We start from the raw sequence: 22,305 nt of genomic DNA on the forward strand, positions 1-22,305 counted from the left end.
AAATCATTGAAAATTTGCCAGAGGTTAAGTTTCACTTTGTAAATATGATCTCTGTTATTTTATGACAATGCACTTGTCAATGCACTTTTATGACAATGTTTATCTAATGCACTTAAAACGGCGAAGGGAACTTTGACCCTAAAATGTTCATTGGAATGAAGTTTGTTTCCTATCATTAACTGCAAACTGTAGAGCCGATGAACGTTGCAAGCCTCCCTAGCCCACCTGTAATGATATAAGTGCAAGTCCCGGCTAAAGTATATGATTAAGTAGCATTCTTTCATGATATCACTGAATAAGAACGGGCTACTCGCACATTATGGTAGTTTTTCTGCAGTTTGTTCCATGAAATAATATTCATACAAAATATTTGAAAAGTGAAATGAGAAAAGATAGGTAGTTGATCAGCAATTAAAATATACCTTTTGGAAAGTGGTACCCACATGAAAAATGAATGGAGTGTTCTATGTCTGTCCTTTTGAGATGAAGTATTGTCTGGATGCCCTCTTTTCAAACATCTCCGCATTGGACCGTCATAGATTTCGATGTTCACAAAGGATCTGAAGAAGGGTCTCGACCCGAAACGTCGCTTATTCCTTCTCTACGTAAATCAGCCTCCAAAGTTCAAATGATAGACAATAGACAATAGGTGCAGGAGTGGGCCATTTGACCCTTCGAGCCAGCACCACCATTCAATGTGATCATGGCTGATCACCCCCAATCAGTACCCCGTTCCTGCCTTCTCCCCATATCCCTTGACTCCGCTATTTTTAAGAGCCATATCTAGCTCTCTCTTGAAAGCAGCCAGAGAACCTGCCTCCACCGGCCTCTGAGGCAGAGTATTCCACAGACACACAACTCTCTGTGAGAAAAAGTGTTTCCTCGTCTCTGTTCTAAATGGCTTAATCCTTATTCTTAAACTGTGGCCCCTGGTTCTGGACTCCCCCAACATTGGGAACTTTTTTCCTGCCTCTAGCGTGTCCAAGCCCTTAACAATCTTATATGTTTCAATGAGAAACCCTCTCATCCTTCTAAACTCCAGATTGTACAAGCCCAGCCGCTCCATTCTCTCAGCATATGACAGTCCCACCATCCCGGGGAATTAACCTTGTAAATATACACTGCACTCCCTCAATAGCAAGAATGCCATTCCTCAAATTAGAGGACCAAAACTGCACACAATACTCCAGGTGTGGTCTCACTAGGGCTCTGTACAACTGCAGAAGGACCTCTTTGCTCCCATATTCGATTTATCTTGTTATAAAGGCCAACATGCCATTCACTTTCTTATAATGTTAATTGATTACACACTTTATTTGTTTGGATTACTTGAACCAGGTAAATGCAGAACAATAGCCAAGTATCAAATGTGGATGGCAGCCCATGCTCTATCATGTTGCTGATTGTGAAACAATCTCCGATAAATAAGGAAATAACTTATGAGAAGGGTGTAGCGTGAAGATAAGGGTTAGATTGCATATAACATTGTATTTCATTTCCACCTCCTATTTACTTTCCCATCCAATCTCCATAATTCCTTGGATTCTTCTGTGGTAGAGAAAAAGATGTACGTGAAGAAATATTTCCTCTTTTCAGTCCCTAATGCACACCTGCCTATCTTGAAACCGTGGCTATTAGTTCCAGTTTCACCTGCTGAAGGAAACAGCATTTTAATATCTATATGTCAGACTCTATCACAATATCATTTATCTCATTGTGATAAGGTCTCCAATATTTTAACTCCAAACAATTTAGGCCGAGATAGAGCTAATAATAGGACTTCCCTTGTCTATTTTTTCAAAGCAATGATTGCTATTACATCGAGATCATACCTTGCGATATGAAGTGCAATATTTATGTCTATTTAAATTCCTTTCCTTTTAAAAATAGTAATAAACCTGTAAAATCAATAACTATGTAAACATAAGGAGATATAATCAGTTAATTAATGGCATAATTAATTTGTGATTATAAATTAATTAATAGAAACATAGAAACATAGACAATAGGTGCAGGAGTAGGCCATTCGGCCCTTCGAGCCTGCACCGCCATTCAATATGATCATGGCTGATCATCCAACTCAGTATCCTGTACCTGCCTTCTCTCCATATCCCCTGATCCCTTTAGCCACAAGGGCCACATCTAACTCCTTCTTAAATATAGCCAATGAACTGGCTTCAACTACCTTCTGTGGCAGAGAATTCCACAGATTCACCACTCACTGTGTGAAAATGTTTTTCTCATCTCGGTCCTAAAAGATTTCCCCCTTATCCTTAAACTGTGACCCCCTTGTTCTGGACTTCCCCAACAATCTTCCTGCATCTAGCCTGTCCAACCACTTAAGAATTTTGTAAGTTTCTATAAAATCCCACCTGAACCTTTTAATTTCTAGCGAGTACAAGCCGAGTCTATCCAGTCTTTCTTCATATGAAAGTCCTGACATCCCAGGAATCAGTCTGGTGAACCTTCTCTGTACTCCCTCTATGGCAAGAATGTCCTTCCTCAGATCAGGCCTCCTTCTCAAGGGGTCGGCAACCTACGACCCCAGGCTGAATGCGGCCCGTAGCCTGAAATCATCCGCCCGCAGGTGGATTTTTTCCCCCGTAATCATCCGTCCCGCCAAGTGCCCCGAGTAGCGGCTCCCCGAGCAGCAGCAGCCAGGCGCTCCAGGTAGCAGCCAGGCGCCCCATGTAGCAGCGCCCCGATCAGTGGCCGGGCTCCCCGAGGAGAGGCTGAGCTCTGGTTGTACCGCTTCCTGCGCAAAGCCGCCGGCACGACCACGCACCTTCTGGGAACACGTATAAGAAAGAACTGCGGATGCTGGAAAAATCGAAGGTAGACAAAAAATGCAGGAGAAACTCAGCGAGTGAGACATGCAAGGATTGCATGAGACTGCCTCACCCGCTGAGTTTCTCCAGCATTTTTGTTTACCCGTGAACACGTGATTTGATGCCTGTCATCCAGGGCGGGATGGGGGCAGGATCCATCTGTCCACGTGAGAGATGTGGCCCACAATCCACTCACAGACATGCGTCCCGGCCCCTATGCAGAACAAGGTTGCCGACCCATCTCCTACTCCTTTAAAGCAGTATAAAATCTTTTCAACATCCAGCATGGGTGAAAGTAATAGTATTACTTAACAAGAGAGGGTCTTATGCACCTGGTCTCTAGGAATCTAGGAAAAGAGGATTTTAAAAATCAATATGGAAATAAATAAACTCTGATGGCAAACAAGTGATAAATCTAAAGGAAATATAAATAGCTTCTCTAAAAAGTAAGAGAGAAGTTAAAGTGAACAGGATCCTCAGAGAGGGCGGCCAAGGGAATAATTATGGAGGTCATGGGTATGGCAAATAAGTTAAAAGGTTCTACATCAGTCTTTATGCTAGAAAACACTATGAATGTCCTATAAATATATATATATTTTTAAATCATTCAATAAAGAGCTAGCACTAGGCCAATCAATAGGGCTTAAAGCTGACATGTCTACCGGACTGATGGTGTGTATCCTAGGCTCCTAAAAGTGGTGGTTCCACAGGGATTGAATACATTGGTTGTAATCTTTCCAAAATATTTATATTCTAGGGAGGTATCCAAAGATGAAAAAAAAAGGAAATGTATTAGGCTCATTCAAAAATGATGGAAACTAAGAAAAGGTTAATTGTAGACCCATTAAACTTACAAGATACAAGATACATTTATTTGTCATATGTACCAATTGGTACAGTGAAATGTGTGGTCGCCATACAGCCATACGAATAATAAAGAGCACATAACACAATAGTCTTAACACAAACATCCCCACACAGCGGAATTGAAGTTTCCCACTGTGAGGGAAGGCTCCAAAATTTAGCCATCCTTCTCTGCAGTCCTCCCGTGGTCGGGGGGCTCCCGAATCCCCGCTGTCGTCGCTACGGGCGGCCCGATGTTCAGGCCCGCTCGCCGGGGTGATGGAAGTCCGACGTCGGGACTGGAGGACATCGTCAGCAGCTTGGACATCCGAGTCGGGCACCTCCTACCGGAGTCCGCGGCTCCCGAAGTCCACAGGCCGCGCTGGGCGGAGATTCAACGCTGGCGGCCCTCGGCAAAGGGCCACAGAACTCCGCGATGTTGATGACAGCGTAGGCCGCGCTGGAAGCTCTCCAAACCACAGCTCCGCGATGTTGGAGCAGCGGACCAACACTCCGGAGCATCAATAGCAATCCCAGGTAGGCATCCGCCCACTCCACGGTGAATCCAGTGCTGCGCCGCGGCTGCTGGAGCTCTGGTCCGGGTCCCCAGCAGGAAAGGACGCTCCAATCCTGTTGGTAGGCCGCGAGGAGGGGAGCGAGGACGCGACTCGGAGAATAGCCGTGTCCTCGCCAGGAAGTGATTGAGAAACAGTTTCCCATTTACCCTACCCCCTCCCCCACATAAAAAAGCTAAAGAATCCCCAAACAAACTTTAAAACTGACTAAAAAATGTTTTAAAGATTGAAAAACAAACAGGCTATAGGCAGAGGTTGCCTTCAATACGGCGTCCCTAGTGGATTATACACCTAAAATGGTAAAAATGTTGGAATTAATTATTAAGATAACAGCAAGACATTTAGAAATTATAATCTTATCCATCAGAATCAACGTAGTGTAATGAGGTGAAATCACGTCTAATCAATGAATTGGAGATATTTGAGGATCTTGATCAGCTGGGGAAATGGGCTGAAGAATGGCTGATGGAGTTCAATACCAATAAGTGTGAGGTGTTGCATTTTGGGAGGCCAAACCAGGGCAGGACCTCCACAGTGAACGGTTGGGCCCTGGAGAATGTGGTAGAGCAGATGGATATAGCAATGCAAGTTCCTGAAGGTGGTGTTACAGGTAGATAGGGTGGTAAAGAAAGCTTGTGTTACATTGTGCTTCATCAGTCAGGATATTGAGTGTACAAGTTGGGACGTTATATTACAGTTGTAGAAGATTTTGGTGAGGCCATATTTGGAGTATTGTGTTCAGTTTTGGTCACCCTGCAATAGGAAGGATGTCATTCAGCTAGAAAGATTGCAGAGAAGATTTAAAAGAATGTTGCTAGGATATGGGCCTGAGCTATAGGAAGTGGTTGGGCAAACTATGACTTTATTCCTTGGAGCACACGAGGCTAAGGGGTGATCTGATAAAATAATGAATGGGGAATTAATGGGATGAATGCATGGAGTCTTTTACTTAGGTAGGGGAATCAAGAACCAGAAGACAGGTTTAAGGTGAGGGGGAAAGATTTAACAGGAACCTGAAGGGCACAGTTTTCATTGCAAGGGTGAATGTTATATGAAATGAGCTGCCACGGAGATAGTTGAGGCCTCTACAATAAACAACATTTAAAAGACACTTGAACACTTACATTGATAGGAAAGGTTTAGAGGGATATGGGCCAAAAGTGAGACCAACATAGATATGAAATCTGATTGACATGGACAAGTTGGGCCAAAGACCCAGATTCAATGCTGTGTGACTCTAAGTAACAGCCAGAATACTTAGAGGGGAACAGGTAGGTGAAATATATTTGCATTGTATAAAGGTGTTCAACAAGGTGGCACTCAGAGTGTTATTTTGCATGATATGAGCTCTTGGTGTTGGAGCTAATATATTAGCATGAATGGGTTATTTTCAACTTCACAAAGATTGGGATGCCACACAAATCAGAACATGGAACTAATTTGTTTACAATATATATTAATGAAGACTAACATGCTGTCACCAAATTTACACAGAGCCTTGTTTGCTTCCAATACTTGGCTTGAAGTTCTCAATACCATCCCAAATGCTCCACTCCTCTTTGAGTGGTCATGGGTTGGAGCTGCCCACAACAGTGTAGACTTTGCAATTCTTCAAACATTGAGTACATCCCCTAAATATTTTCGCTGTCAGGCTGGTATTTTCTTCCACAGAGTTTGGGATAGAATGTAAATTTCAGCAGTACAGGGTCAAGCATGCAAGCAGTAGCTAAGGTTTACAGGATGGTGGCCTTAGGAAGACAGTCAATATGAATATAGACATAATGGAAGATTTAAACCCATCAATTAAAAAGGACAATTAATTTCCTGACAAAATCCTAGTGGAAATGCTTTTGTTATCTCTAGATTTAAATATTCCATTGTGATCTTGGCGAGCATCCCAGTCCTACCTTCACAAGATCTGTCCTAATTTACATGAATTGCATGGTGCAAACAACAAACCTGATAACGTTTTCTCTTTTCAATCCTTTACCATGGATAATTCCAAAATATTTAATTAAAATATATTTGGTGATATCTTTTACTATTCCGGGAGAGTTATAAACTTTATTGCATTCATTGTTCTGCACATGGTTGGTGCATATTCAGGAAGGACTTTATAAATAGCTGATGTAGAGGTAATCCAAAGGTTAGAAAAGTCAAATTCAAAGGGAAAACAAGTCACCAAGCCTACTTTGATCATTACTTTAGGATGTTGTGGCACATTTATCCTTTATATGTGATAGATCATGTGGTCAAAAGATATAGTGATATCATCACATGTAAGCATCATGTGTAGGAAGCTCTCCACAGTTCAATAAAATAAGCTCACTTTTCCTCTCTCACCATAAAACTATGCCCTCTAGTTTTTAATATTTCCACTCTGAGAAATAGGTTCTGACTGTCTACTCTACCAATGGCTCTCATAATTTGATATACTTCTATCATGTCACCCATTAAACCTCTAATGTTCCAGGGAAGGTTTTGGCTTTGTGGCCAGGTTCGGACTATACGGAGATAGGTGGACAAGTTGTGTTGAGGGAGCAGGGAGGTTGCAGTGGGACGTGGACAGGTTGGAAGAGTGGGCAAAGAAGGAATACAGTGTAGCAAAGTGCACAGTCATGTACTTTGGTAGAAGGAATAAAGGCCCAGACTACTTAATAAATGGGGAGAGGATACGGAAATCAGAGGTGTAAAGGGACTAGGGATTGCTGGCGCAGGAATCCCGAAAGGTTAATTTGCAGGTTGAGTCAGTGGTAAGGGAGGCAAATGCAATTTCAAGAGGACTCGAATATAACAGCAGGGATGTACTATTCAAGTCAAGTCAAGTCAAGTTTATTTGTCACATACACATACGAGATGTGCAGTGAAATGAAAGTGGCAATGCTCGCGGACTTTTGTGCAAACGACAAACAACAAAACAACCAAACAAATTATAAACACAATCATAACACACATATTCTTTTACATAATAAATAATGGAAGGAAAAACGTTCTGTAGAGTTAGTCCCTGGTGAGATAGGCGTTTACAGTCCGAATTGCCTCTGGGAAGAAACTCCTTCTCCTATTGATGCTTTATAAGGTGCTGTTGAAGCTACATTTGGAATACAGTGAGCAGGTTTGGGGGAACGATTTGCTGGCTTTGCAGCGAATCAACAGCAGGTTTATGAGAATGATCCCTGAGTTGATTGGGATATCGAATGAGAAGTGTTTGAAGGCCCTGGGCCGAAGCTCTCTGGAGTTTAGAAGAATGAGGTTGAATAAGATCACCTCTCACCCAATCTAGACCTGGCAACATCCTCTCTGCACGTTTCCAGCTTAATGCCATCCTTCCTATCGCAGGATGACCAAAACTGAACACAGTACATTAAATGTGGCCTCACCAGTGTCTTGTCCATCTCAAACATAACATCCAGCATAACTTCTATACTCAATACCCTGACTGACGAAGGCCAACGTCAAAAGTCTTCTATACTACCCTATTTATCTGTGACCCCACATTCAGGGAAGTGTGTGCCTGTACTCCAAGAAACCTCTGCTCTGGAACACTCACCAAGGTCAATACCATTCACTGTGAAGATCCTGTCCTGGGTCAAATTCCCAAAATGTAACACCTCGCATTTATGTGCAGCCATTCCTCAGCCCACTTGCCCAGCTGATCAAGAGCCTGCTGTAATATTTGATACCCATTCTCACTAATGACAATACCAACTACTTTAGTATCATCTGCAGACTTACTAATCAGAAGATGGGGCTGTCCAGCATTCGAATCTCAGGATTTGAATGATAGGAGAAACAATCAGCAGGTAAGAAAGGCAATGCTACGGTGGTCATGGGAGATTTCATTATGCAGGTAGACTGGGAAATCAAGTTGGTACTGGACCCCAAGAAAAGGAATTTGTAGAGTGCCTCTGAGATGGTTTCTTAGAGCAGCTTGTAGTGGAGTCTACCAGAGAAGACAATTCTGCATTTAGTGTTCAAAGGTTTCAAAGGTCTTTTGTTGTCACATGTACAGTGATATGCGAATTACCATGCAGCCATACTAAAAAAGCAAGAAGACACACAACTAATAAAAGTTAACATAAACATCCACCACAGCGGATTCCCCACATTCCTCACGTTCCTCATTTTTCTCCCGCAGTCGGGGCAGTCGAACCATCCATCGAAGCTCCCGCAGCCGACGATCAAAGCTCCTGCAGCTGGCAGTCAAAGCCCCCCCACCCCCCATATGGATGTGCTGGCTCTGGAAAGGATCCTGAGGAGGTTTACAAGAATGATCCCACGAATGAGTAGGTTAACCTATGATGATCGTTTGTAAGCACTGTGCCTGTATTCGTTGGAGTTTAGAAGAATGGGGGGGAATTACAGACCAGTTAGTCTAACATCGGTAGTGGGGAAACTGCTAGAGTCAGTTATTAAAGATGGGATAGCAGCACATTTGGAAAGTGGTGAAATCATTGGACAAAGTCAGCATGGATTTACGAAAGGTAAATCATGTCTGACGAATCTTATAGATTTTTTCGAGGATGTAACTAGTAGCGTGGATAGGGGGAGAACCAGTGGATGTGGTGTATCTGGACTTCCAGAAGGCTTTCGACAAGGTCCCACATAAAAGATTAGTATACAAACTTAAAGCACACGACATTGGGGGTTCAGTATTGATGTGGATAGAGAACTGGCTGGCAAACAGGAAGCAAAGAGAAGGAGTAAACAGGTCCTTTTCACAATGGCAGGCAGTGATTAGTGGGGTACCGCAAGGCTCAGTGCTGGGACCCCAGCTATTTACAATATATATTAATGATCTGGATGAGGGAATTGAAGGCAATATCTCCAAGTTTGCGGATGACACTAAGCTGGGGGGCAGTGTTAGCTGTGAGGAGGATGCTAGGAGACTGCAAGGTGACTTGGATAGGCTGGGTGAGTGGGCAAATGTTTGGCAGATGCAGTATAATGTGGATAAATGTGAGGTTATCCATTTTGGTGGCAAAAAAACGGAAAGCAGACTATTATCTAAATGGTGGCCGATTGGAAAAGGGGGAGATGCAGCGAGACCTGGGTGTCATGGTATACCAGTCATTGAAGGTAGGCATGCAGGTGCAGCAGGCAGTAAAGAAAGCGAATGGTATATTAGCTTTCATTGCAAAAGGATTTGAGTATAGGAGCAGGGAGGTTCTACTGCAGTTGTACAGGGTCTTGGTGAGACCACACCTGGAGTATTGCTTACAGTTTTGGTCTACAAATCTGAGGAAGGACATTATTGCCATAGAGGGAGTGCAGAGAAGGTTCACCAGACTGATTCCTGGGATGTCAGGACAATCTTATGAAGAAAGACTGGATAGACTTGGTTTATACTCTCTAGAATTTAGGAGATTGAGAGGGGATCTTATAGAAACTTACAAAATTCTTAAGGGGTTGGGCAGGCTAGATGCAGGAAGATTGTTCCCGATGTTGGGGAAGTCCAGGACAAGGGGTCACAGCTTAAGGATAAGGGGGAAATCCTTTAAAACCGAGATGAGAAGAACTTTTTTCACACAGAGAGTGGTGAATCTCTGGAACTCTCTGCCACAGAGGGTAGTTGAGGCCAGTTCATTGGCTATATTTAAGAGGGAGTTGGCCCTTGTGGCCCTTGTGGCTAAGGGGATCAGGGGGTATGGAGAGAAGGCAGGTACGGGATACTGAGTTGGATGATCAGCCATGATCATATTGAATGGCGGTGCAGGCTCGAAGGGCCGAATGGCCTACTCCTGCACCTAATTTCTATGTTTCTATGACCTCATTGAAACTAACCAAATAGTGAAAGTCTTGGATAGAGTGGATGTGGAGAAAATGTTTCCACTAGTGGGAGAGTCTAAGTCTAGAGGCCATATAATTAAAGGATGTTCTTTTAGGAAGGAGATGAGGAGACATTTCTTTGGTCAGAGGGTGGTGAATCTGTGGAATTCTTTGCCACAGAATCTGTGGAGGCCAATGGATATTTTTAAGGCAGAGATAGATAGGTTCTTGATTTGTACAGGTGTCAGAGGTTGGGATGAGAAGGCAGGAGAATTGGGTTTGGAAGGAAGATCTTGCATGCTCTGCATTTTAAATTTCAAATGGAAATCATGCACCTCGACCAATATTCCCACTACGAAGAGTGAAAAAAGTTGCCCCTCAGATTCTAATCAAATCTAGACTTTCAACTTAAACCTTTGTCCTCTGGATTGTGATTCTCTTTCAATGGGTAAAAGACTGTGCATTCACCCTAATCTATTCCCCTCATTGTTTTCTATTCTGCTGTATTCCCCTCACTCCTCAAAGTTTACAATATAATCTCCAATTTATAATTCGAACATTGAGAAGCAATTCAAGTAAATTGTATTTTTTGTTGAATCTATCCTTACTTTAATTTAACAGGAAAACATGTTGTCAAGGCTCCGACAATTGACAAATATAAATAACTCAATTCAAATATAATTTTAAATGAGGACTGGTCGGCAAATTCCAGCCATGAATTTCAACTCACCTACGACACATGAAAAGTTTCAAACAGCTGAACTGAAAGTAAAATTGATAGTAAAACTAAATTGAAAGTCCTTCTGCAGTTGTACAGGGCCCTAGTGAGACCACACCTGGAATATGATGTGCAGTTTTGTTCTCCAGATTTGAGGAAGGACATTCTTACTATTGAGGGAGGGCAGCGTAGGTTCACAAGGTTAATTCCCGGGATGGCGGGACTGTCATATGTTGAAAGAATGGAGCGACTGGGCTTGTATACACTGGAATTTAGAAGGATGAGAGGGAATCTTATTGAAACATATAAGATTATTATGGGATTAGACATGCTAGAGACAGGAAACATGTTCCCGATGTTGGAGGTGTCCAGAACCAGGGGCCACAGTTTAAGAATAAGGGGTAGGCCATTTCGAACAGAGCTGAGGAAAAACGTTTTCACCCAGAGAATTGTGAATCTGTGGAATTCTCTGCCTCAGAAGGCAGTGGACGCCAATTCCCTTGATGCTTTCAAGAGAGAGTTAGATAGAGCTAAGAAAGATAGCGGAGTCAGAGGATATGGGGAGAAGGCAGGAATGGGGTACTGATTGGGGATGATCAGCCTTGATCACAGTAAATGGTGGTGCTGGCTCGAAGGGCCAAATAGCCTACTCCTGCACCTATTGTCTGTCTGTCTGTCTGTCTGTCTGTCTGTCTGTCTGTCTGTCTGTCTGTCTGTCTGTCTGTCTGTCTATATGTCTGTCTGTATGTCTGTCTGTCTGTCTGTCTGTCTACCTATTTATCTATCTATATACTATTAAAACTCTGTGTGAGTGTGTGTCATTTTACTTTTGAAATGTATCTCCTCGAAAACCAGACGCCAAAATGGGGACATTTTTACAGATTTCAGTAGCGATTTATCTTATGATTTTAGATACTCCTCTCCTCTGTAAATTTGGTCATTTATCTCCCCAGATTTTCAATAAAATTGTTCACAAATCTGAGTGTTTTAAAAAAAATCAAACCACTGCCCAGCTGCGGCAGCTGCAGACGTCACAATGCCCTTGCTCGTGGCACTGCCCCCTCCCACCCACTCTCGATTAAAGCTGATTCTGTCAACGTGCAGGCGCACTTTCCACCATCCTCCCCCTCCCCCCACTCAGCCATTTTTTCACCTTGCGCTGTGCAATCGGCCAGCTGCCACAGCGCCCAACACTAAGTAAGCTCGCGCCACGCCTCCCGCAGCTGGACTCCCACAAAAGAAGTCCACTCGCGCTTCGTATCAGCTTCTCGAACAATGCGGCGGCGGCCTTAACTGTTCGCAGTCGGCCCTCGGCCTCACTCGTACCCACACCCGCCCATTCCAACCCCCCCCCCCCCCCTCCTCACTCTACTCGGGGTCTGAAGCGTCCGGGAACCAGTCCTCGGTGACGGCCGGGAGATCACGGGCGGGCTCCGGCTGGCCCCGACTGGCCCCGACTGGCCCCGGCTGGCCCCGACTGGCCCCGACTGGCTCCGGCTGGCCCCGACTGGCCCCGACTGGCTCCGGCTGGCCCGACCGACTGGCCCCGGCTGGCTCCGGCTGGCCCCGACTGGCCCCGACTGGCCCCGACTGGCTCCGGCTGGCCCCGACTGGCCCCAAATGGGTCCGGCTGGCCCCGACTGGCCCCGACTGGCTCCGGCTGCCCCCCGACTGGATCCGGCTGGCTCCGGCTGACCCGACTGTCTCCGGCTGGCCCCCGACTGGTCCCGACTGGCCCCGACTGGCCCCGACTGGCTCCGGCTGCCCCCGACTGGCTCCCTGGCTCCGGCTGGCCCCGACTGGCCCCGACTGGCCCCGACTGGCTCCGGCTGGCCCCGACTGGCCCCGACTGGCCCCGACTGGCTCCGGCTGGCCCCGACTGGCCCCGAATGGGTCCGACTGGCCCCGACTGGCCCCGACTGGCTCCGGCTGCCCCCCGACTGGCTCCGGCTGGCTCTGGCTGCCCCCCGACTGGCTCCGGCTGGCTCCGGCTGGCTCCGGCCCCGACTGGCCCCGACTGGCTCCGGCTGCCCCCCGCTGGCTCCGGCTGGCCCTGGCTGGCCCCGGCTGGCCCCGACTGGCCCTCCGGCTGGATCCGACTGGCCCCCGGCTGGCCCCAGCTGGCTCCGGCTGGCCCCGACTGGCCCCGACTGGCCCCTGGCTGGCTGGGTCCGGCTAGCTCCGACTGGCTCCGACTGGCTCCGGCTGGCTCTGGCTGCCCCCGACTGGCTCCGGCTGGCTCCGGCTGGCCACGGCCCGGCTGGCTCCGGCTGGCTCCGGCTGGCCCTGGCTAGCTCCGGCTGGCCCCGGCTGGCCCCGGCTGGCTCCAACTGGCTCCGGCTGGCTCCGGCTGGCTCCGGCTGGCCCCGGCTGGCTCCGGCTGGCCCCTGGCTCCGGCTCCGGCTGGCCCCGGCTGGCTCCGGCTGGCTCCGGCTGGCTCCGGCTGGCTCCAGCTGGCTCGGCTGGCCCCGACTGGCCCCGGCTGGCTCCGACTGGCTCCGGCTGGCTCCAGCTGGCTCCAGCTGGCCCCGACTGGCCCCGACTGGCTCCGGGCTGGCTCCGGCTAGCTCCGGCTTGCTCCGGCTGGCTCCGGCTGGCTCCGGCTGGCCCCGACTGGCTCCGGCTGGCTCCAGCTGGCCCCGACTGGCTCCGGCTGGCTCCGGGCTGGCTCCGCTGGCTCCAGCTGGCTCCGGCTGGCCCCGACTGGCTCCGGCTGGCTCCGGCTGGCCCCGGCTGGCCCCGGCTGGCTCCGGCTGGCTCCGGCTGGCCCCGACTGGCTCCGGCTGGCTCCGGCTGGCTCCGGCTGGCCCCGGATGGCCCGGCTGGCTCCGGCTGGCTCCGGCTGGCTCCAGCTGGCTCCGGCTGGCCCCGACTGGCTCCGGCTGGCCCCGACTGGCTCCGGCTGGCCCCGACTGGCTCCGGCTGGCCCCGACTGGCCCCGGCCGGCTCCGGCTGGCTCCGGCTGGCTCCGGGGGTAGAGAGAGGATGCACCGAGGATGCGGCAGGTTCCCGGGGGGCAGGGAGATCCTGGGGTGGTGAAGAGGGAGAGTGGCAGGATTGAGGGAGAGGAAGGGGTAGGGAGAGAGAGGGGGAAGGAAATAGGGGAGATGAGGAGGGAGAGTGGGGGAGGAGGGGAATACAGGGAAAGGGGGCGATAGGGAGTGGGGAATAGAGGGAGCGGTTAGCGTGTGTGCGGGGGGGGGTAGTTAGTGTGTGTGATGCCGCATGCCGCCTCCCCCCTCCCCTGCAACCGCGTGTGGGGGGGGACAGACGCAACGGGTCTGCACTTGGTCTAGTACATAACTAAAACTCTGATCTTGTTATCTTCAGGTTTGGCGGTTTTTCTATTTGCGCAAAAACGGTTCGTGATAGCGCTACGATTTTTGCCAGTTCTCCCACCGTTCACCTGTGTTGTGAGTGCACCAAGTTTCGTTCCGATCGGTTGAATGTCGTAAAAGTTAGCGAGGTTTAAAGGTCTTAAAAAACGCGCGCGTGCAGATCAATCTCTTCTCCTGCCAGTCTGCGCCGCGCAGATTAGTCTCTTCTCCTGTCACTACCCGGGATGGTCAGCCACTTCCTGCACCATCGTGTCTTTACTGGAGCTGAGGATGGCCGGCGGAGGTTTCCACCCGAACTGTCAGAGGGACCCGAAGCAGCCCAACCCCGCCCAACCCCGTCCCAAGCAGCAGCAGCCCAGCCCCAAGTAGCAGCCCATCCCCAAGCAGTAGCCCAGCGTTGGAGACCCAACCCAGCCCAGCGCTGGTCGTTCTCCTCTGCCGGGATCAGAGTGGTGGAATATTGCGTTGGGGGAACGGGCTGCGCTGGGGGAACGGGTGTGCGGTGGAATATTGTGTTGGGGAATAGGTTGCATTGGGGTACCAGGCTTCCCGTGTGACTGGGACCCAACGAGTCCCACTTAGTCTAGTATTATACTAAAAGTCTCATCTTGTTTGGATGTCTACCTGTCTGCGTGTGCGTGATCTCAAGGAAGTACGCCAAAACAGTACACAATAGCGTGAAAATTTTGCAGAATCTTACTCAGCTTTTTCCCATGGTCGTTCGTATCAGGTTTCTTCACATTTGATGTTATATTTCATGTTATTGATATTTAAAGGTTTAAAAAAGCCAACTTTGAAAATAATAACTGACACTGCAGTGAGAGGTTTCCAGCAGCTTCCAGTGATGATGTCACATCATCATCATTGGCGGTCACTTGAAACGAGCATGACTGTCCTCTCATGGAGGATGCCTGTGCGTGACTTTGTTTAACGTGGGGAGACTGGTGCACAGACAGCCACCACACGGTCCTTGACAGATCTGGGTCAGAATCCAGTGGCATGGAATCCAAGACGACTGGGGACCCTTTTCTGCTGCAGTCTTCATCCGCCTTCCCAGCTGTTGTGACGCTCCACTAAAGTCAGCCATCATCCTCCGCCTGTTCCACCGTTGAGGTCTTGGTTGGATTGCTCTTTGTCAGAGATCTCCCCCTCGACCTTACCAGCATAGCTCCAGGCGGCATCGCTCTCAGGATCTCAGGACATAGAAACATAGAAACATAGAAAATAGTTGCAGGAGTAGGCTATTCGGACCTTCGAGCCTGCACCGCCATTCAATATAATCATGGCTGATCATCCAACTCAGTATCCTGTACCTGCCTTCTCACCATACCCCCTGATCCTAAATATAGCCAATGAACTGGCCTCAACTACTTTCAGTGGCAGAAAATTCCACAGATTCACCCAGAAAAAAAAAATTCACACCTCGGTCTTAAAAGACTTCCCCCTTATCCTTAAACTGTGACCCCTTGTACTGGACTTCCCCAATATCGGGAACAATCTTCCTGCATCTAGCCTGTCCAACCCCTTAAGAATTTTGTGAGTTGAAAGAATGAAACTGTCGACACTTCTCTTTGAATAAGAAGCATATTGACCTCCCTTTTGTAACAATGGAGAGAAAACTGCAAAATGTTAGATATATATCCTGCTCAAGCTTGAAGCAGTGCACTGTGATTTTGATAGGTCTTGTTGTGTGGACCTTACCATGCTCTGAGCTGTAGTTGTGGCTGCAATAGATACCAGATGTCAGTGAGGACATCCTTCTGAGGACCACACAAGCTTCTCCTCCACGACAAGGTGACAATCCACAGAGATGATGTCACAATGGCATCTCACACTCCAATCACAGCGGGATCTCAGGCACACGCTGCCGGGAACATTCTGACAATGACATCACAATGTGATCTTTGCTGCCAATACACCAGCTGTGTGAGTTGACGGAGTGGGGGATAGGAGGAGAAGAAATGTGATTTAAACATTGTCTTTAGTGGGGGTGTATGAATGGGGAGAGGTGAGGGAGTGAGTGACTGTGGGTAGGGAAACAGAGAGGGTAGGAGAGGTGACAGAGAAACAATGGGATCAGCAGCTTCGAGTAAGGAGAGAGTGAGATTTTTGCCCCCCCCGCACGTGGGAAGGATGGATTGCGTTGGGGGAATGGGTGAGTGGTGGAATATCGCGTTGGGGAAACGGGGCCCAATGGGTCAGGGGGATAGGGAGGGGAGAGGGGTTATGGAGGATGGGAGGGAGGGACTGAGAGGAGGGAGTGACTGAGGGGAGGGGAAAAAAGAGGGAGGGAGAGGTGAAGGAGGAGGTGGAGGTGGTGAGGAGGTGAGGGGAGAGAAGAGTGAGGGTGAAGAGGAGGGGGAGGGAGTGTTGGGGGATGAGGGCAAATGAGCCCCGCCTGCTCAGTTGGGGACTATGGGTGAGTGGTGGAATATCGAGAACACTGATGCAATTAATAAGAAAGCACAGCAGCGCCTCTACTTCCTGAGAAGATTACAGAGAGTCGGTTTGTCAAGGAGGACTCTAACTTCTACAGGTGCACAGTAGAGAGCATGCTGACCGGTTGCATCGTGGCTTGGTTCAGCAACTTGAGCGCCCTGGAGTGGAAAAGACTACAAAAAGTAATAAACACTGCCTAGTCAATCATCGGCTCTGACCTCCCTTCCATCGAGAGGATCTATTGCAGTCGCTGCCTCAAAAAGGCTGGCAGTATCATCAAGGACACACACCATCCTGGCCACACACTCATCTCCCCGCTACATAGAAACACAGAAAATAGGTGCAGGAGGAGGTCATTCGGCCCTTCGAGCCAGCACCACCATTCATTGTGATCATGGCTGATCGTCCTCTATCAATAACCCGTGCCTGCCTTCCCCCCATATCCCTTGACTCCACTAGCCCCTAGAGCTCTATCTCTTAAATCCATCCAGTGACTTGGCCTCCACTGCCCTCTGTGGCAGGGGATTCCATAAATTCACAACTCTCTGGGTGAAAAAGGTGTTCCTCTCCTCAGTCTTAAATGGCCTCCTCTTTGTTCTAAGACTGTGGCCCCTGGTTCTGGACTCGCCCAACATTGGGAACATTTTTCCTGCATCTAGCTTGTCCAGTCTTTTTATAATTTTATATGTTTCTATAAGACCTTCCCTCATCCTTCTTAACTCCAATGAATTCAAGCCTAGTCTTTTCAATCTTTCCTCATATGACTGTTCCGCCATCCCAGGGATCAATCTCGTGAACCTACGCTGCACTGCCGTAATCACAAGGATGTCCTTCCTCAAATTAGGAGACCAAAACTGTACACAATACTCCAGATGTGGTCTCACCAGAGCCCTATACAACTGCAGAAGAACCTCTTAACTCCTATACTGAAATCCACTTGTTATGAAGGCCAACATTCCATTAGCTTTCTTCACTGCCCGCTGTAAGCCAACTTTCAGTGACCGGTGTACAAGGACACCCAGGTCTCGCTGCACCTCCCCCTTACCTAACCTAACCCCATTGAGATAATAATCTGCCCCCTTGTTTTTTGCCTCCAAACTGGATGACCTCACATTTATCTTTAGTACACTGCATCTGCCACGCATCTGCCCACTCACTCAACCTGTCCAGGTCACCCTGCTACCTCCTAACATCCTCTTCACAGTTCACATTGCCACCTAGCTTTGTGTAATTCGCAAACTTGCTAGTGTTGCTCCTAATTCCCTCTTCCAAATCATTAATATATATGGCAAACAGTTACGGCCCCAACACTGAGCCTTGCGGCACTCCACTTGCCACTGCCTGCCATTCTGAAAATGACCCGTTCACTCCTACTCTTTGCTTCCGATCTGCCAACCAATTTTATATCCATGTCAACACCCTACCACCAATACCATGTGCTCTAATTTTAGTCAACAGTCTCCCATGCGGGACCTTATCAAAGGCTTTCTGAACGGTAGAAGGTACAGGAGCCTGAAGACTGCAACGACCAGGTTCAGGAATAGCAACTACCCCACAGCCATCAGGCTATTAAACTTGGCTCGGACAAAATTCTGAACATTAATAGCCCATTTTCTGTTATTTGCACTTCATCAGTTTATTTATTCATGTGTGTATATATTTATATAATGGCATATGGACACACTGATCAGTTCTGTAGTCAATGCCTACTATGTTCTGTTGTGCTGAAGCAAAGCAAGAATTTCATTGTCCTATCAGGGACACATAGCAAGTAAGTAAGTAAGTAAGTACATTTTATTTATAAAGCACATTTAAATCAACTCGCGTTGAAACCAAAGTGCTTTACATAAAATAAATAATTAAGTTCCGTACATTCATAGAAAAATGTAAAAAAAAAGAAAAATGACACAACACATTATAGAATTCAACATGACAATAAACTCTTGACTTGACTTGACTATTGCGTTGGACAAACGGGTTATGTTGGGGGAATGGGTGATGGGGGTGATGGGGATGATTTGCTCCAGGGGCGAGTGCTGACTCCGCGTTAGGGGACCAGCCCTCCCGTGTGACGCCGCGCCCCCCCCCCCCCCCCCCCCCTCACCCCGTGCGCTGGGGGGACGGGGCCCAACGGGTCCCAATTGGTCTAGTTCTCTATAAAATGTTAATCGCTGCTGATCATTTTATTCCACAAGTAGTTTAATGTACAGTCCTTGTTTTTCTTATGACTAAAGGCTAACGCCTAAAGGATAAGATCAAATGGATTTGTAAACAACTATGCATTTGTCATGAGGACGTATTAATACTGAATTGAGGAGCAGGGATTGGTGGTGAAAAAGGGGACAAGTAACGACAAGCTGACAAATTACAAATATTTAAAATAGAAAAGATATAAATAGTATTTAGTAATTTTAGTATACGCTTGAGCCTGAGCAAAACATGCAAAATACCTGTAATTTGTATTGCTCAACTAATCGGAATTTGCAAACATGAAAGAAACCTATTTTGAATCTGGGAAGCCAATCTCCTTTGCTATGAGTACAAGTGTCAATTATCTCACCTTGTGATTCCAGACAGATCACCTGAAGCAGTATCTGTGACATTAAAACTGCTGTCTGAGACATTCTTCACATTGTACCCAATACAGCTGATCTTTAACTCGTCTGAATTTGTTGATGTGCTGAACAAAGAAAGATGCTTTCACCCCACCCTCACCTCTCTTCCCCCCCACTACAACAGCCAGTCCAATGAAGCATCCCGACCTGGCTCAGCGCCTATTCCTGTTCTCCAGAGATGCTGTCTGACCCACTGGGTTAATATAGGAAGGATGTCAACAAAATAGAGAGAGTACAGAGGAGATTTACTAGAATGTTGCCTGGGTTTCAGCAACTAAGTTACAGAGAAAGGTTGAACAAGTTAGGTCTTTATTCTTTGGAGCGCAGAAGGTTAAGGGGGGACTTGATAGAGGTCTTTAAAATGATGAGAGGGATAGACAGAGTTGACGTGGATAAGCTTTTTCCATTGAGAGTAGGGAACATTCAAACAAGAGGACATGACTTGAGAATTAAGGGACAGAAGTTTAGGGGTAACATGAAGGGGAACTTCTTTACTCAGAGAGTGGTGGCTGTGTGGAATGAGCTTCCAGTGGAAGTGATGGAGGCAGGTTCGATTTTATCATTAAAAAATTAATTGGATAGTTATATGGACGGGAAAGGAATGGAGGGTTATGGTCTGAGTGCAGGTAGATGGGACTAGGTGAGAGTAAGTGTTCGGCATGGACTAGAAGGGCCGAGATGGCCTGTTTCCGTGCTGTAATTGTTATATGGTTATATGGTTATATAGCACTTTGTATTCTGTCGTGGATGTGGCTATTAAAAGTTGAGATAGCTACTCTTATTTAGGTGAATTGTATTGCACATTCTCTTAACTGGTGCCTCATAGAATGTGGAAAGGCTTTGCGATGTCAGGAAGACAGTCACTATCTGCACAGTACCTATGTTCAGGTTTGCTCTTTGATATTTGCCGCAGTATTTGAGTATGAGCCTTTTGAGTTTTTGGTTAAATATAAACAGTGGCTTAATATACTTTTCGGCGGGCAGTTGTTGCGTCCATTTCACTTCTGTGTAAAAGTAAGTTGTACCATCTCCCTACTCTCCCCTTGTAACCCTGCAATTATTTTTTCAGATACTGATAAACCAACTTTTAAATGATTCAGTTGAACCTACCACCACTCATTTCTCTTTCTCAGTTCTGCCAAATGATTCCAGACCTGAAATGCTAGCTATTCTTCTTTCCACATATATTGCCTGAATTGCTGAATTTTTCAAGCATTATCTGTTTTAATTTCAGATTACAACATCTGCAGGTTTTTTGACTCTCTTTACCTCGCTCCGATTTCTGTCACTTAGCATTTTTTATATCCTTGTGATGAAGCCGAATTTTAGTTAAAAATATAAGAACATATTAAATTGGCTTCTGGGCTAGCTTACAGCTTATATTTAGTGTCAAATTAGGCTTGCCTTAGGTTGCGGTGTGTGAGGTAATAAATCCTATAACATTGTCTCCCAAGTGAGGAGGCAATAAAGGAAGAGAGAAATAGCTAGTCACATCTTTGTAAACAAATGGCCTATGTTTATGAGGGACCAAGTGACAGAGAGGAAGCAGCGAAAAAGCTAGGGTGGTCTATTTGGAGATAAAATGACCTAAAGCAAATGGCCAATGTTTTTAGTATATCTTGTACCATGTAAACAAAAGGTTTGATGTGATGCATTCTGTGGAAACCTTTTCCTGTACCTCTGACCATGACTAATGTCTGTGGAATATGCTAAAGGGACAAAAAAAACCCTATTTAAGGCAATGTAATTCTGTTGTTCAGGGAAGGTGGCTGAGCACAGTTAAGTGTCTACATTGGTCACTTAGCTGGAATTCTCGTTCCCTTCCATCGGCCGATGTTAAGTAAAGTTTTGAACTGGTCTACCAAACAGGTTGTGTGGTGTCTGTTTATTAAGAAGCGAACCTGGTTTAGTAGTTAAGATAAGTAACTTTATCATTGGCGTAGTTATGCAGGCCTCGCTGGGACCACATCAACAGCTGACTGTGCAAGACGTTGAGGAGGTTGCCGGGATTGGAAGGGAGATAACTGAGCTCTATCGGCCCCCTTGTAAGACCGACTCCCTAGAAACCTCCGGGAACGTCTGTGATCCTTCATCAGAGGTTGAATTGGTTCCCTGCCGAGGTTCTTAGAAACAGACAAAGGTAAGACCAGTTGGGCTTTATATGGTTTTTTTAAAGAAGGGATATTGTGTATGTATTTTTAAGACAGAATTGTGCATGTATTTTTAAGAAGGACGTGTGTATTTTTAACAAGGACTTGAGCGATTTCTCTTTCTCTTTTTCTCTCTCTGTCTATCTCTCTTTGTTTTCTCTTTTTCTCTCTCTACTAAGGGCTCATCAGTCTCGTTGAGATATCCATGATTTGTCGGGTTGAGATACGGGGGTTGAGGTGTGCGTCTGGCTTATTGAGACATCCGAAGCATTGTCGGATTGAGAAATAAGTGACGTTGTATATTAAAGAATTAAGAAGTCTGCCGTGTTGAGAAACGGGGGTCCCGGTTAGCGGGTCTGCTTCGTTGAGACACCTGGGGCTTATTTAAAGGGATAAGACGTCTGCCAGGTTGAGAAACGGGGGTCTTGGTTAGCGAGTCGGCCTCGTTGAGACACTTGGGTCGTATATTAAAGAGTTAAAAAAGTCAGCCAAATTGAGAAACTGTGGTCTCATTTAGTGGGTCGGCCTGGTTGATATATTTGGAACGATTCGGAATTAAGAAGTCTGTTTTTTCTCTCTCTCTCTCTCTTTCTCTCTATCTATCTATGGGGAATGCTCTGGATACCGGTCCAATATATGTGTTATTTGAATCCTAAGTATAATAAGAAATTTAGAATGTTAAGTTACAAGTTGACCAAACGGTTAGGGGATGAAGCCTGGCCAGTAGGGGGTACATGGAATGTCGAGACAATTAAAAAAGCAGAGATGTTGATATGGGAAAGGTAGGCAGGAAAGAAATGGAAGGGAATTAAAACGTGGAAAGCAGAAGCAGTGAAGAAGCATGAGGAGAGTAGAGATCGAAGCTGGATGGATACTGCATGTAAACAGGGGATAGAGTTACAAAATAAGGATAGCACTATGAAAGGATGGAAAGTATTGCAACTAGAATGCCAGTGGGCAGAGGAACAAGAGAAAAGAATTAAAAGACAGGTGATGATTAATAAAAAATAAACCCAGTACTGGTAAATCC

The 22,305-nt window shown here is 46.8% G+C and overlaps 1 protein-coding gene across 1 annotated transcript in view; it reads right to left on the reverse strand.

Annotated features, from left to right (window-relative positions):
- Positions 1-2,536: 2,536 nt before the first annotated feature.
- The window catches only part of LOC129694337 (collagen alpha-1(I) chain-like), a 29,194-nt gene continuing 9,425 nt past the window's right edge, over positions 2,537-22,305 (reverse strand). Inside the window, exons 2-3 of the mRNA XM_055631044.1 lie at positions 12,101-13,760; positions 2,537-2,785 (exon numbers count right to left, since the gene is read on the reverse strand). Coding sequence (XP_055487019.1) covers positions 2,537-2,785; positions 12,101-13,760 — 1,909 coding nt within the window. The remainder of the gene's footprint in view (positions 2,786-12,100; positions 13,761-22,305) is intronic.

Source organism: Leucoraja erinacea, chromosome 3 (genome assembly GCF_028641065.1).
Source record: "Leucoraja erinacea ecotype New England chromosome 3, Leri_hhj_1, whole genome shotgun sequence".
Classification (NCBI taxonomy): domain Eukaryota; kingdom Metazoa; phylum Chordata; class Chondrichthyes; order Rajiformes; family Rajidae; genus Leucoraja; species Leucoraja erinaceus.